The sequence below is a fragment of the Manis pentadactyla genome, chromosome 12 (assembly GCF_030020395.1).
Source record: "Manis pentadactyla isolate mManPen7 chromosome 12, mManPen7.hap1, whole genome shotgun sequence".
NCBI lineage: Eukaryota > Metazoa > Chordata > Mammalia > Pholidota > Manidae > Manis > Manis pentadactyla.
Genome location: NC_080030.1, coordinates 10,221,358 through 10,235,325, shown reverse-complemented (window position 1 = coordinate 10,235,325; position 13,968 = coordinate 10,221,358). Strand labels below are relative to the sequence as shown.

The window sequence follows — 13,968 nt, the reverse complement described above, 5'->3', positions numbered from 1 at the left end:
GACCCCGCCCATGAGTGATTTCCTGGCTCAAAGCAGGGGCCTGGCCTAGATCAGGCCAGGAGCTCACACATGAGCGTGGGGTCAGTCCTGCCTCTGCTGCAGAGGGGACCCCACAGTGCATGGGCAGGGAGGGGGTAGGGGGAGAACAGCCAGCAAAAAGGTACTCACAGCAAGTAGTCGGGCGTCTCCGAGGTCGATGTAGGGACACTGGAGCTGCTGCAAGTCCCATTTAGGCCTACAAAGAGCAACCGGAAGCCTCCTGAGTTGGAGAATTGCAAAGATTCATGTTTTGCTGTCTGAAGGAGGAGGGGTGGCAGAGCAGGAGCCAGATGGGCAGCAGCTGGGGGGGCTGCCTGGACCCGAGAACCCTGCAGTGGGTGCAGTAGCAAGCTGAGCATGGGGTGTGTGCGCGTGTCCCTGAGCCACAGCCATGTGCAGAGAGCCCAGGTGGGGCCGTGGGTGCGTGCCCAGCAAGCAGCTGGAAGGACAGGTTAATCACAGGGCCAAAGCCTGGGCAATTCATCCAGAACTTGACCCATTCAGAGGCTTTCTGCTGCCTCCCTGACTGCATGTAAAAGTCACACAGAAAACAAGCGACTCCTGGCTAACCACATTCCCGGGGCATCCTGGTCTCGGTCTTGCTGGACAAAGGCAGATGGAAAGCAGAAGTCCTTGTTCCTTCCTGGGCCCCAGGCTATTGGCTCAGCAGAGCTGGCGGACACGGACTGTCCATGTGCTTGGAGCCTGCCCAGCCACAATCACCTGAGACTGCAACCTAGCTGCTTTCCCCGGGGCTTCTTCCAAGATGGCCGTTTTCCCAACGCGGAAGGGATTTTATCATTCTGCAGTGTATCCTCAGGGCACATAGTGTGTGTGTCCCTCTGCGAGGGTGGCAGCCTCCCGCCACACCACCCCGGCAGACCACCAGTTTGTTGAGCCCCTCGGGTTTACGCTTGGGTGTGAGGCTGCCCTGTGTGTGTTGGGGGGAATGGCAGGGTGGGGGGAGGTGGTGGGGGTGCCCACCAGTGCAAGGAGCACACCTCCCATGCAGCCCAGTGGACACACTCCCACAGCCCAGCCCTCCCTGGGACAAGGTACGCCCCCCAGGGTGCTGGCCCAGCCAGCATGGCCTCATTTAGCCCTCCGGAGTGTGCCACCAGGTAGGATGACAAATGGGGAAACTGAGGTTCAAGGTCAGATCCACTGGGCACCTGAGACACCTCAGGGTCTGGCCTCTGCAGCCATGCTCCTGCTCTGCCACCTGACTGCCCTGCACAGGTGAGTGGGTTCCCACCACGAGGCCGGGGCCTTACGGGGAACCCCCAACCTGTCCCCTCCACAAGCTACTCCTGCGCCTCCCCCCGGCCAGGTGCCAACAAGAGGGCTTCCCAACTGCCCACAGGGGTCAGTGGGCCTGAGCTGGGCCTGGCTGAGTCCAGTCCCCCACCCAGGAAGGCACCCTGCAGCCACAGGAGGGGCCCATGGCCTGACCAAGAGTGGGAGGTGAGCAGAGGATCCAGGAGGGCACCTGGCACATAGGGCAGAGTGTAGCCAGCAGGGGTCCTGAGAGGCAGGAGGGAGGGCCACAGGCCCAGGGCAGCTGAGCAGGGCCACCTGCCTGACAGGTGAGACCACTGCATCTGTCGGGGTCAGAGGCAAGCACAGGGCAGGGCTGGAGTAGCAGGGCCAGACCGAGGGACAAGGCCACAAGAAGGGTGGGTAGATCCATGCCTAGCCCTCTGTGCAGAACGCAAGGGCAAGGAAGCTTCCTTAGCTGCTGACCCGGAACTTTCTCCAGGGCATCTGGGGGAGAAGCAGGGTATGCAGAGAACAATGCCACTGTTAAAAGGCTCCCACCTGTCCCTGGCACCTGCATACACAGAGCACACCCCCACCACCAGAGAAGCTGCAAGGACGGGAGCCTCTGGGTAGTTGCTGGGGGGCTTTGCACCAACCCATTATCAATATTATCTATTATCAGTATCATCTAAAGCATGCAGGCTGAGACAGTCTGGAGCCTCCGCATCTTCATCTTGTTTCCTGAGGCATCTCCCTGCAGGCCTGATTCCAAACCTCACTTTCCCACCTTGACTTGGGGCGGAGCTGCCTGGAGGATGTGTGCACTGCGCAGGACCTGAGACTGGCTGGGCCCGCGCTCAGGGCCGACCCAGGCTGCCTCTACCTGGTGCCACCAATTCCTAGACCCGCAATCCTCGCCCTTCCCAGGGCCCTGCCAGAGGCGCACAGGGTCTCACTTCCACAGCCTGGGACAGGACGGGCTGCCTCCACCCTGTGCACCTGCACCGGAGGCTGGTAAGCCCAAGGTGCAACAGGGTGGAGAGGAACCTGGAGTGCTGATCCAGCCGTGAAACACTGCGTCTGCCCAACCAGAACTGACTTTCTCCCTCCAAACAGGGAGGGACTGGCTGGCATGTGCAGAGCAGCTGAACAACATGTTAAAAAGCCTTCAGGAGAAAATGGTTCCACCCTTGTCCCAGGAATACTTCCTGCTTGGGATCCTCCCTGGGGAAATAATCTGAGAGGCAGCAGGTGACACAAAGCCTTCAGGAGAAAGCAGCTCCACCCCTGTCCCAGGAATGCTCCCTGCTTGGGATCCTCCCTGCGGAAATAATCTGAGAGGCAACAGGTGACTGGCCTGGGGTGTCTGCACATGTCAGGTAAGCTGCACCCCCATTGCTGGGTCACACTGATAAAGTTAAGCTCACATCCAGTGGGGTGCTCAGCTCAGGTGTCTGGGGATGTGAACTTGGGGCTGTGAACCCTTATCCCCACCAGCCCAGCCTGTCCACATACCTCCTTAGTGTCCCTGGGCCCCACAAAGGTTTACCAGCTTAGTACACAGCCCAGCCAGCCTTGCACCCCTCCTCCTGCTCCTGCAACCCCAGATCTCTCATCGTGTGGCCCCCCCCGCCTGCTGCATGACCTCGTTCTGGCTCTGCCCACCTGTGGCCATGCTGACAGCCTCCCAGCCCCATCTCCAGGGCTCTCCTCAGCACGTGGCCACCGCAGTGCAGGTGCAGCCCCTCTCCGCTGCCTTCCCCGAGCCACAGCAGGCCCTGGGCCCCCTGCTCCCTCACTGTCTACAACCTCCCTGCAGCCACAGCTGCAGCCAGAAACTGGTCCCCTTCCAGGAGCCTGCCCTCAGCTGGGCTCTGTGTCCCCTGCCCCCAGTGCAGGCCTGGCACAGCAGAGCCTCAGATGGCTCTGGGGCCAACACTGCTGAGGTCCCATTCAGATAACCCAGTGCAAAGGTGCTGAACAGGCCGGTAATGGCACAGTGGGGGCTTATGTGGGCACACAGGCCTCCTGGAGGTGGGTGTGGGGCTGGAGCTCAGGGTCCCAGCAGCACCCTCCTGCAGGATCCCCTGCCCCAGGCCTGTCTCTCAGTACCTACCTGGAGCATTTGATGGGATTCCTAGAGGGCTGGGTACACGGTCTGGTGGCCGGGCCTGGTGCTTGTCCTCGGCCACCCTCTCCTTGTCTTTGTGCTTCTTGGACTTCTTCTTGGACTTGCCACGTGACGAACTGCCGTGGGGCCTGCTGGGCTGGGCACAGTCCGTCAGCAGGGGCAGGCTGAGGTGTGTGGTGGGGGCTGAGGAGGCCACTTCCCCTCGCTCACAGTCCCGGCCACTGTGGCCCCGATCACTGCTGGCATCAGCCAGAGGGTCATGGGCCCTTTGGGACTCTAGCCTGGTCGGCAGATGGACCTCCGTGCCAGCCGGCGGGCCCGGGGTGGGCAGCAGGGCCTCTCGGCCATGGGGCAGGCCCAGCTTCCCATTGACAGTGGGCTGGGCTCTCTGGGTGAAGTGTGATATCCTTGGTTTCTTGTTGGCCAGGGGGTCGATGAAATCAGGAGGCTGTGGTCGTTTCTATGAAGGAAGGGAGACAGTTTTAGAGGAAGCCTGGTCTAGAGCTGCTGGCATCCCCTGGGGAGCATCTGGGAGGCACCAGGCAAGCCCTGAGCTGCGTGAGACTCAGCGGCCCCAGGCCCCAGGCAAGTCAGCAGCCCCAGGCTTGAGGAAAGCCAGAGGCCCCAGGTCCAAAGAAACTCAGCAGCCGCCTGCGAGTCCCACTCTGGCCACCTGGGGGCGCCTGGACACCAGCCGGGCCTCAGCCCACCCCAAGGATATGTGATGAGGAACGGTAGCCAGGTCTTCAGTGGAGCCAGATCACACACTTAAGAAAGCCACCTCCGGAGAATAGTCTGAAATGTCACTGTGCTCAGCATCTTCCCTGTATGACAGGGATGGTGACAGAGCCAAGTCTGAGGGACGTAGGGCCCCACAGGCCAGGACCATCACCCTAGACCCGACTGCTTGGATTCCCTGGCAACCCTGTGACATGGAACAGGTCTCACTGCCACCTCACAGATGAGAGGTCAGACATGTAAGGCAGGCCAGACCACAGGAGGGGAGCCAGGAGGGACCAGGTGGCTGGCCCAGGGGTGTGGTGTGATGCGGAGGAGTGAGGTCCTCGGCCCTCTGCTGAGCACAGCCACCGGCCTCTCCACAGGGAGGTTTCAGGGCCACAGAGGGGCTGGGTACCTCCAGGGAAAGAGAAGAGGAGGAGGGAGTAGAAAGCCTGGCACGTGGAACGTGGGAGTCGGAGCTCACAAGCAGAGTACACCCGAGCACCTTTCCTGACTAGTGACTAAATGGGCAGCAGCCACAGCTCACACTCCCCCGCCCCCGCCCCCCGCCCCCGGGGATCACTGTGCCTGCAGCCTGCATGCTCAGTTTTACTGAATTCCCACCACAGCCCTAGGAGGCAGGCCCCCTGCCCTCTGTCAGCCACACCATCCCAGGCATCCAGAGAGGCCAGCTGCACGGGGCCCCAGTCCAAGTCCCCAGCCTGGGAAAAGCCAGGCAGCTCTCACTGTTGAAGAAAATGTCCTAACCCTGAACCCAGAGCCCAGAGGACTCCCCAGCGCCAAGATCAGGCCTGGTTCCCTGCCTCCGGGACACCCACCCCTCCGCTCGCACCCCCAGGCCCAGGTCCTACCTGAGGGGGCGAGGCTGAGCTCCTGTGCTCCCCTGGAGGGCTGCTGGCATCAGGGTTTGCAGGGAGGCCTCCTGCACTCTGTGGCTGACAGAGTTTCCTGCAACGAGAGGCAGGGTGGCTGCAGGGCTCTGCAGCAGTGCCCCAAGAGCACACCAAGCCCACCTGCCTCTGCAGTGACACCACGCCGTCCCACCCAGACCCAGTGATTTGGGTACATCGGGGCCTGGCAGGCAGAGAGAAGCCCGAGCACATCCTGCCCGCCCAGGTCCATCCATGCGGTCCTGCGGTCATATCCGTGCAACCCGGAGGACTGCCCCACTTGGGGTCCTGAGCCCAGAGAAGGGTCAGCTGACCACCCCGCATCTAGAATCCACCACTGTGGAGACCAGGGATCCAAACATATTGGACACTCAGGTCCATGCTGTGTCCCCGTGGGAGCTAAGGATACTGGGGTGCTGGCATCTTCTTTTAAAAAGTTGTTCATCCTAATAATGCTGATTACAGACACTTTAGAAAGTGCAGACGAGGTGCCTAGCCTGTGATGGGAAGGCCTCAGGATTTAGGACCCACATTCCCAGGAGCCCAGGCCATAGTACCTCCTCAAGGGTGGCAGGGCAGCCACTAGCCCACGAGGACTAGAGCATAAAGATGCAGCCAGGGACCAGGAGGTGGCACCCAATGCTCAGTGGGCAAGCAGAGGCCCCGACAGGGACCCCTCTCCAATCCGCCTTCTGCGTTCCCATAGGCTGCAAGTTGCATGGGAGCCGATGCAGCTGGCCCAGTGCTATGCATGAGGCCGAAGGCCCTCCATGCCCTGCAGGGAGTCCCATCTGTACTGCTCTACTGTGACAAGCAGAACACACATTCTTGACCAATGGCCACACTCCATACCACTGCTGCTGCCCTTCCACGGAGGCCCCAAATGCAAGGAGGGCCACAGAAGAAGGGCCTATGCAGGTGCTTGCTAGGGCCACATGGTCCATGTGGCTGAGGAGGGCAGGGAAGGTTGGCTGTCAGCCACAGGGAGACAGCCAGAGCTTCCGGTTAAAGATGAAAAATCAAGGATAGTGCTGACATGTCCCCTCCCAGCCGCCACTAAAAAGGCATGGGAAAGAAGGGGAACGAGCATGACTACACATGACCCTGAGGGCAGGAGCGCAAGGGGTCACTGTCTTACAGGAGCCGAGATGACTCCTCAGCTTGCGCCCAGCTCTGCCCCAGGTCGTGGTCTGTGGGGCAGCAGGGGAGCCCATGGCATGTTCAGGAACTGAAGGAGCCCACGCCCTCTGCGAGGGGCCCACAGGGCATTCAGGGAAGCCTCAGCAGCCTCCTGAGGATGCAGAGCCGGGGGAAGGCCTGAAAGGGCTGTACCCTGGCATCCAAGCAACAAATGGTGGACTCGCAGAGACAGACATGAAAACACACTTGAAAGAAAAGAGATTCTATAAAGCGATTAAAACTTTAAATCCACAACAAAACATCAGCTTTAATAGCCTCAGAAAAACAAAGGACCTGAACAGACACTTCCCCAAAGAACATACACAGATGGCCAAGAGCGCCTGGGAAGGTGCTCAACATCATTAGGCACCAGAGAAATGCACAGCAAACCCACAAGGACACACTACCTCACACCTCCTACAATGGTGTTACTTAAAAGAGCAGACAATAACAAACGCTGGTGAGGCTGTGGATAAATCGAAATCCTTGTGTCCTGCTGGTGGGAATGTGAAATTTTGCAGCCACTGTGGAACAGTCTGGTGGTTTTTCAAAATGCACAACTCCTCTCCTTGGTATATATTTGAGAGAACTGAAAATCTGTGTCCACCCAAATCCATGTGCACAAATGTTCACGGACACACAGTTCATAATCACCAAGAGGTAGAAACAACCCAGTGTCTTATCAGTAGATGAATGGATAAACACAACATGGTCCATCCATACAGTGGAATATTACTCAGCCATGAAAAGGAATGGAGCCCTGACACATGCTACAATGAGGATGAACCTTGAACATCACACTGAGTAAGAGGAACCGGACATGAAAGGCCATGCACTGTGCGATCCCATGTGTACAGAAAATCCAGAACAGGCACATCCACTGAGAGAAAGCAGATCAGGGTTGCCAGGGGCTGGCAGAGGAGTGAGTGCTAATGTGGAGTATCAGTTTGGGGTGAATATTCTAGAACTAGACAGAGACGGTTGTTGCCCAACCATGTAAATGTAATTAATGCCACTGAATTGTTTGCTTTAAATGGGCGACTTGTTGTAAACTGTACCTCAATACAGCTGTTATTGTTAAAAAGTATCCTCAGCATAGACTAAAAGTTACATGATTCCCATTGCAAAAAAACACAACTGGAAAGACTCGGGATTGGAGAAGCCGAAGAAATCTCCCAAAAGCAGAAAAGAGAAATACCAATGGGGAGACAGCACAGGTGGGGGAAGGATGATCAGGCGTGTTTTCAGGCTTCAAGGCCATCCTGTGACCATGTGACATGCAAAGGGCCAGGCCTTCAACGTGGAGGCAAAGTTCCTTTGGGTTTGAAAGCCTAGACTTGGTCAATGGCCAATGCACCGTGACCTCCCTGTGGGCGTGAGGATGTGGCAAATTAGCCTCACAAAGCCCTTTCCTCAGAAGCTGTGTCCCGTCAGCACTGGGGCAGAACTGGAGACCCAAAACAGGAGGCTCCAGGTGAGGCACTTGGCCTGGACAGCTGCCCCGGGGAGGTGGGGCCAGGACAAGCGCAGATCCAGGGGCCCAAGACCAGGGCCAGGCGGAGTCACCAAGGCCTCACCCTGCACTGGAGCACCTGGGACAGACCAGCTACACACATGGGGACCGGAAGCAAACAGGAAGCATCAGAACTACGCTGTATACGGATTTCTGTGCAGAGCAAAACCTTCCAGCAGACCCTGGAAGCACAAGGGTGCTTAATTTAGGTACAAATTTAGAGCAACCTGTCTGTAAAGGAGGTGGCACAGCTCCTGGGGTGAGGCTGGCCTCATGCCCCACCTATAACAATGTAAACACCCCAAGACTCTGGTTTTCCTTCTTGCTGTGGGGGCACAGCTTCAAGAACTGCTATAAATGGGGACTGCTTTGGGGAGAAAGTAACCTAAACAAGAACACAAAGCTGTGCAGAGCAAGGCCATGGGGGTCTGAGAACAGCCAGCACCTAATGAGAGGCTTGGAGAGAAGATGGGTAGGAGCAGCCTCACCACAACAAAAGCTCTTGGGTGGGTGCAGTCAATCATTTCAACACTGGACCCCTTGCCCAATAATGTGTGACAAGCGAAAACACCTGCAGGAGGTGACAGTGACAGCCTGAGCTGTGTCTAGCTGGGGCAACAGAGAACCCTACAAAGGGGATGTGGGGGCTTCTGGCCGAGACCATCTCCTCTCAGCCTCCCTGAGACCTCCAGATGGGCAGCGACCCCAGGCCTTCTGGCTGGGGGATAAGCACCCTGCAGAGCTGGGGAGGAAACTCAGGGTTCATCTAGAAGGGCCCCAAGTCTGCTCTGCTTTCCAGATGCAATTACTTCTTTAAATGGCTGAATTGAAAAAAAAAAGACAACACACCTCATAAATAGCTCCAAGTCCCTGAGAAATCACTTAAGGACTAATTAGCAGATCAGCAGGCTCTGAACAGTGCTTCAGGGCTGAGCTCCCAAGTCAGGCATCAGCTGAGAAGGAAATCATTAACTGCTTGCCTGAGCCAGGGGCCTACTTACCCAATCCTCCCCAGAGCCCTGGAGGCTCGGGACCTGGGTCCCAGCACATCTGGGTGGGGATGTATTTAATTAATGCCGCTTAATTGGATCTGTGGGGAGCTGTGTTTGGCTTTGCTCCTCTCAGCTTCAAGTCTGTGAGAACTTCTGTTTAAGAAGGAAGCCCTCAGGAATGGATGCACAAGTTGGGGAAGGAAGCAGCACAACATCTGGGTGGACTGAGGCCTCCTGTCCCGGAGATCTGGTGTTGGGGACAGCAACTCACGCCCTTATGCCACTAAGCAGAGGCTGGTTTCTCCCTTCATAGGAGGTCACAGTGGGCCACCCAGGCAGACAAAGACAGCCACAGAGTTGCCATGGACCCCTCCACCTGGCTGGAGGGCCCGTGGCCTTCCGGACCATGCACAGCCACACCCAGAGATGGGGAGGTGGCATTACCGGACAAGCATCCGCTTCAGCAGCTGCTGGTCCCCCTCTGAGTAGCCGGGCCAGTCCTTCTGCACGCCTTTGTACATGCAGTCCTGGAGTGTGCACGTGCCGTCCTTGGCATTCACGTTGGCCACCTGCAAGACAGAGCCAGCACCCCCTTGCAGGAAGCCCAGGAGAGGCGAGCATTCCTGAAAGCATCTGCCTGGGGAAGTGGCGGGGCACACGGAGGGAAGCATAGGCGGTCCCAGACGGATGGACAACAGCATCCCCCCACTCCTAAACCCTTCAGGGGCCTCGGGGTGCAGAAGGGTCAGAGCACCAGGTTCAGATGTACTTCTTACAGCTGCTGGAGGACAGACTGGTTCCAAACAGGGAAGCTGCCATCACTCCCAGGACCCCATCACCAGCCTGCTCCTGCTAAGGACTGTAAGTTTTCCTCTCCCAAATTTCACATTAAATCCTAACCCCTGATGTGAACGTATCAGGAGGTGGGGGCCTGTGGGAAGTGATTAAGTCATGAGGGAAGAGGCCCTGTGATGGAATCAGTGGCCTTATTTTAAAGGAGGCTCCAGAGAGCTCCACTGTCCCTATGCCTTGTGAGGCGACAGCAAGAAGATGCTGTCTGTGGAACAGGAAGCCACCTCACCGGACACTCAATAGCTGGTGCCTTGACCTTCAGAACTTCTAGCCTTCAGAACGGTACGTAGTAAACATCTGTCTGATCAGTCACCCGGTCTATGGTTTTCTGTTACAGCAGCCCCAGTGGACTGAAACCCCCTCTTGGGTTTGCAGCTCCCACGGCAGAGCTGGCTGAGCCTGGGGGTGCCTTCAGGGCCAGGCTGAGCCCACCTTCCCTGCAACCAGCCAGCCCTCTCTGGCTGGGTAACAAAGGACGGGCTCATCTCCAAGACTATTTGCAAAGAAGGGTTTAAGGATGTTTGAAGCTCAGGCCCCTGCCCCACAGCGGCCAATTCTGTGACTGTGGCGCTGGGTGCCCTGGCCTCTGGCACATGGGTGTGCGGCTGGCACTGTACTGCTGTGTTTCACAATGGCTGGGTTCTAAGAGGGCTCCACGTCACGGAGATTTCCAGAGAGCATTTTTTTAATGGTTGAGTAATACTCCACCGAGTGGCCGCATGGTGATTTACTCAAACATTTATCTTTGGTTGGATACTAATGCTGTTTCCAGCTTCTCTGTAGCGTAAACAGATGTCAGTGTGTGCAGGTTTTCCATGCTGGTGATGGTTTTCCGTAGCCAGCTTCCCAGAACTAGGATTAGTAGGTCAAAGGCTCTGAACATTTTTATGGCTCTTGATATGTTTTGCTGAAATGCTCTCCAGAAGAGGCCCCACCCGTCAGCACCCCCACCCATAGAGGATGAGCCTGGGGGTCTCTGAGGCCCAGCCAGCAGTGGAGACAGATGCCTTAAATCTTTGGTTTGGCTGTTTCCAGAGAAGGCGCCTTTGAGGAGTACAGTTTCATCAGGGTTGCTCACCGGAGTCCCTGGTCACTTGGAGGCTGGACATGACCAGTATCCCCCAAGACCTTCCCCTTCCCCCAGCTGATGGGGTCCTGCTGCCCCTCCACACTTGTTAGGGAGGATGAGTTGGGTAGTAAACATAAGCACAAGGCAGAGGTGGCTGTTCTGGAGAAATAAGCAGGCACGGGGAGAATGCGCTGGCTGCAGGCCCTCTGTGGGGAGCAGGCACACTGAGTAGACCAGAGAAGCCAGCAGCCAGCACAGTGCCTCTCTGGTCCTGGGAAAGGGCTAGGAGCAACGAGGGCATCCCGAGGACCACAAATGGGGCAGGTGCAGATGGGCCAGGCAGAGCCACGCCAGCACCAGAGGCCCCCCGAGTCTGCAGAGAACTCAGTCCAATGCTCCTGCTGCATCTAAGGGCCAATATCAGGTGTGACCATGTGCTCAGTCAGCTGAGTTTCATGTTCTGCGTTTGAGGGGCTTGTGTTTCTTTATTCTGGGCACAAACATGGCAAGAGGGGAGGGTAGGAGAAAGGGCATCTCTAAGAATGCCACCCAGGGCTGATGGTGCTTGGCTGACAGCAGTGTGCGCCACAGGCACAGGCAGGGCAGGAGAGGGTCTCCCCAGCATCTTCTGTCCTGGCTCACGTGGGATGCCTTGGCGGAGTGCAGGCTCCTGCCCAGGGGAAGGGCCTCCCATGTGCTTCCCTCGAGTTCCCAAGGACAAGGGTGACACGTGGGACTTCCCCAAGCAACGAGCCCCTGAGGACATCATTCCTTGTTCTGGAGCTTTCTGGACACTTTGGCAAGCCCCTTTGCCAAAGAAAACTTCTGGGTCATGAAGCTGCTATCTATCTTCTAACAGACACCAAGGCAACTCTGCAGCTCATGGGAATAAACACCACCACTCAGTCCTCACTTGCACAACCTCTGGACGGTACACGAGGGCTCAGGAGGCCAACTCTGCAAAGACTCCTGGCAGGTGGCTGTGGGAGCCCCTGTAGCCAGGGGTCTGGTAATGCGAGGCGCTGGTGAGCACCACAGCCTCATCCTCAGATAGCTACTGACCTTCATGGTGCGTGGTTTGCACTGTTGGCACGCCAAGAGTGCCTAAGGTGGAAAGCAGGGTGGGTGGGCTAGCTGGTGACAGGGCCCTGTTCTCCAATGGGATGCTGGGGTGACAGTGTGGCTGGCCGTGTGGTCTTCTCAGCAGGCCTCCAAGGTGACCCAGTCCCACTTCATGGCAAGGTGTCTGCACGGCCCACCTGACATGGCGGAGCTTTCCCATGGGTCCTTGGGCTGCCTCCTGGGTCCTTCAGGAAGACAGCTGGGTCCACCACTCTTGCTCCCAAGCCTGGGCCACTCTTAATAGCAGGCTCCACCTGCTGGCATCCCATTCCCCTGGCTCAGCCCTGGAACACCCCTGAGAGGAACTGCAGTCACCCCTGCCACAGATATAAGCCTAAGGGTACAGACATGAAGAGCCATGCCCAGAACCACAGCTGGCGACGGGCGGGGAGGTCGCCTGACCGTGGGTCTGAGCTCTTGCTGACTCACATGTGTGGGTTATCTAGGCTTCCTTAGATTCTAAACTCATGCAAGTCAAGTCTTGGATCCCCTGTGCTGTGCTGGCTGCCTGCATGCTGGCACTTCCCTCACTCTGAGCCACCCTAGGCCCCTGGGTGAGTGCTATGCCCAGCAACATGCCTGTGGCCTCCTCAACCCAGGAGGCCAAGGTTCTGAGGCAGGCTGTGAATCCGGGAAGATATCCCAAGGTGGGCCCTTCCCAGCCCACCCAATGTCTAGACCCTCTGCTAAGGCCACTTGCAGGCCAGCTGGCCCCCAGCCCCTGGCCTGGCCTCGGGCAGCACCAACCTGCTGGAGAAGGCCGTCCAGAGCATCCTTGTCTGCCTGGGCCAGGCCATCCTTCTGTAGCCGCAGCAGCAGCTCAGCCTTGCGGTAGGGCCTCAGTGCCAGGAGGTGCAGCACGCGGTCACGGAAAGGCCTCTGTGACACCCCACCACTCCCACCAACGCTGCCAACACCGCTCTTCTTGATAGCATTCGCCAGGTTGATGGGGGTTGCCCGCTTCCGGGAGGGCGCAGCGTCCGTTGCCCCTGGTGCTGGCTTCCGAAACTGAACCTTCTTGCCTGCAAGGAGAGCCGGGGTGTTGGGCACTAGGAGGGGTGAGTGACAGGGGTGAGTGGGTGGCCGCTGTGTCCCGCTGCCTGGGGTCAACACCCAGTTCCTGAGTGAGCACATGGATGCCCACTGATAGCTGACAACCCTACACTCCCATTAAGCCCAAGAGGAGGCAGCTCTAGCCTGGCCAGCCAGCCAATCCTGGATATCCAAGACCACCACCTGCAGATCACACACAGACACCAGCCGGCATGGCCCTGATCTCAGAAGTGGAAGGGAGATGCAGGCAACAGAAACCTGGTTAGAGTCTTAACTGGCCGTGGGAGCCTGACCATGACAGGGAGAGGGTCTGACATTAAAAGGGGGGAGCCCCAAATGACCAGAGGCAGGCACCCTTAGAGCCTGCACTTCACAGCATCATGCTGGACCCAAGAAGGCCTGCCATTCTCTTTTATGAAAAAAGAAGGGTGACTGAAGGCGTCAGAGCCATTTGGGCAGCCGCTCTGAGATGCCTGGGTGCCCCTAGCCCCCCAGTCACAGCCCCGCCATGCTCCTCAGGGGTGCGGCTGTGCTTGGCTCCCAGGGACAGTGGGCCGACCGCTCAACCTCCCGGTGCAGATGCACGGGGACCTCCCTGGAGCCTCCAGCACTGCCCGAGGGAAGGTACCTCCATTCAGAAATCGTTGGCTCCACCCGAGACGGAGGCCCAGAGAACCAGCACGCCTGGTTCAGAGCCAACCCCTTTGATTAATGATCCAGTTAAGTTCAGTGCACGCCTCGAATCCTTGGCCAAAACATTCCCTGTTTGTCACCCTGGGAACTTTGCCCCCAGAGGCCCCAGAGGATGGGCCAGCCAGAGGTGGCAGAGAGCTTGATGCAGCCTGTGTCTCTCCAGAGGCTGGGAGAAGGGCGCTTCCACCAGAATGTACACCATCACAAAAATACTCATTATACCCAAAATGGTATCAAAAGACCAATTTTTGACCAAGTGTTTGACCAAAGGACCCAGAAATATACTATAATGTGTATGACGTCCACATCTGAATCAAAGCAAGACCAGGGGGCAGAAGCATTTTTGGATTCTGGCTGTTGCTCTCAAGCAGCTCTCTCCCTGGGGTGGGTCACACAGCCCAGCGCCAGGCTCCCAGGGTGTGCACGGCCCCTGG

The 13,968-nt window shown here is 57.7% G+C and overlaps 1 protein-coding gene across 1 annotated transcript in view; it reads right to left on the bottom strand.

The window, feature by feature from the left end:
- ELL (elongation factor for RNA polymerase II) overlaps positions 1-13,968 on the bottom strand; it is a 61,123-nt gene that overhangs the window by 2,009 nt on the left and 45,146 nt on the right. Inside the window, exons 5-9 of the mRNA XM_036893074.2 lie at positions 12,536-12,810; positions 9,190-9,314; positions 5,023-5,119; positions 3,416-3,890; positions 169-235 (exon numbers count right to left, since the gene is read on the bottom strand). Of these exons, the coding sequence (XP_036748969.2) occupies positions 169-235; positions 3,416-3,890; positions 5,023-5,119; positions 9,190-9,314; positions 12,536-12,810 (1,039 nt within the window). The remainder of the gene's footprint in view (positions 1-168; positions 236-3,415; positions 3,891-5,022; positions 5,120-9,189; positions 9,315-12,535; positions 12,811-13,968) is intronic.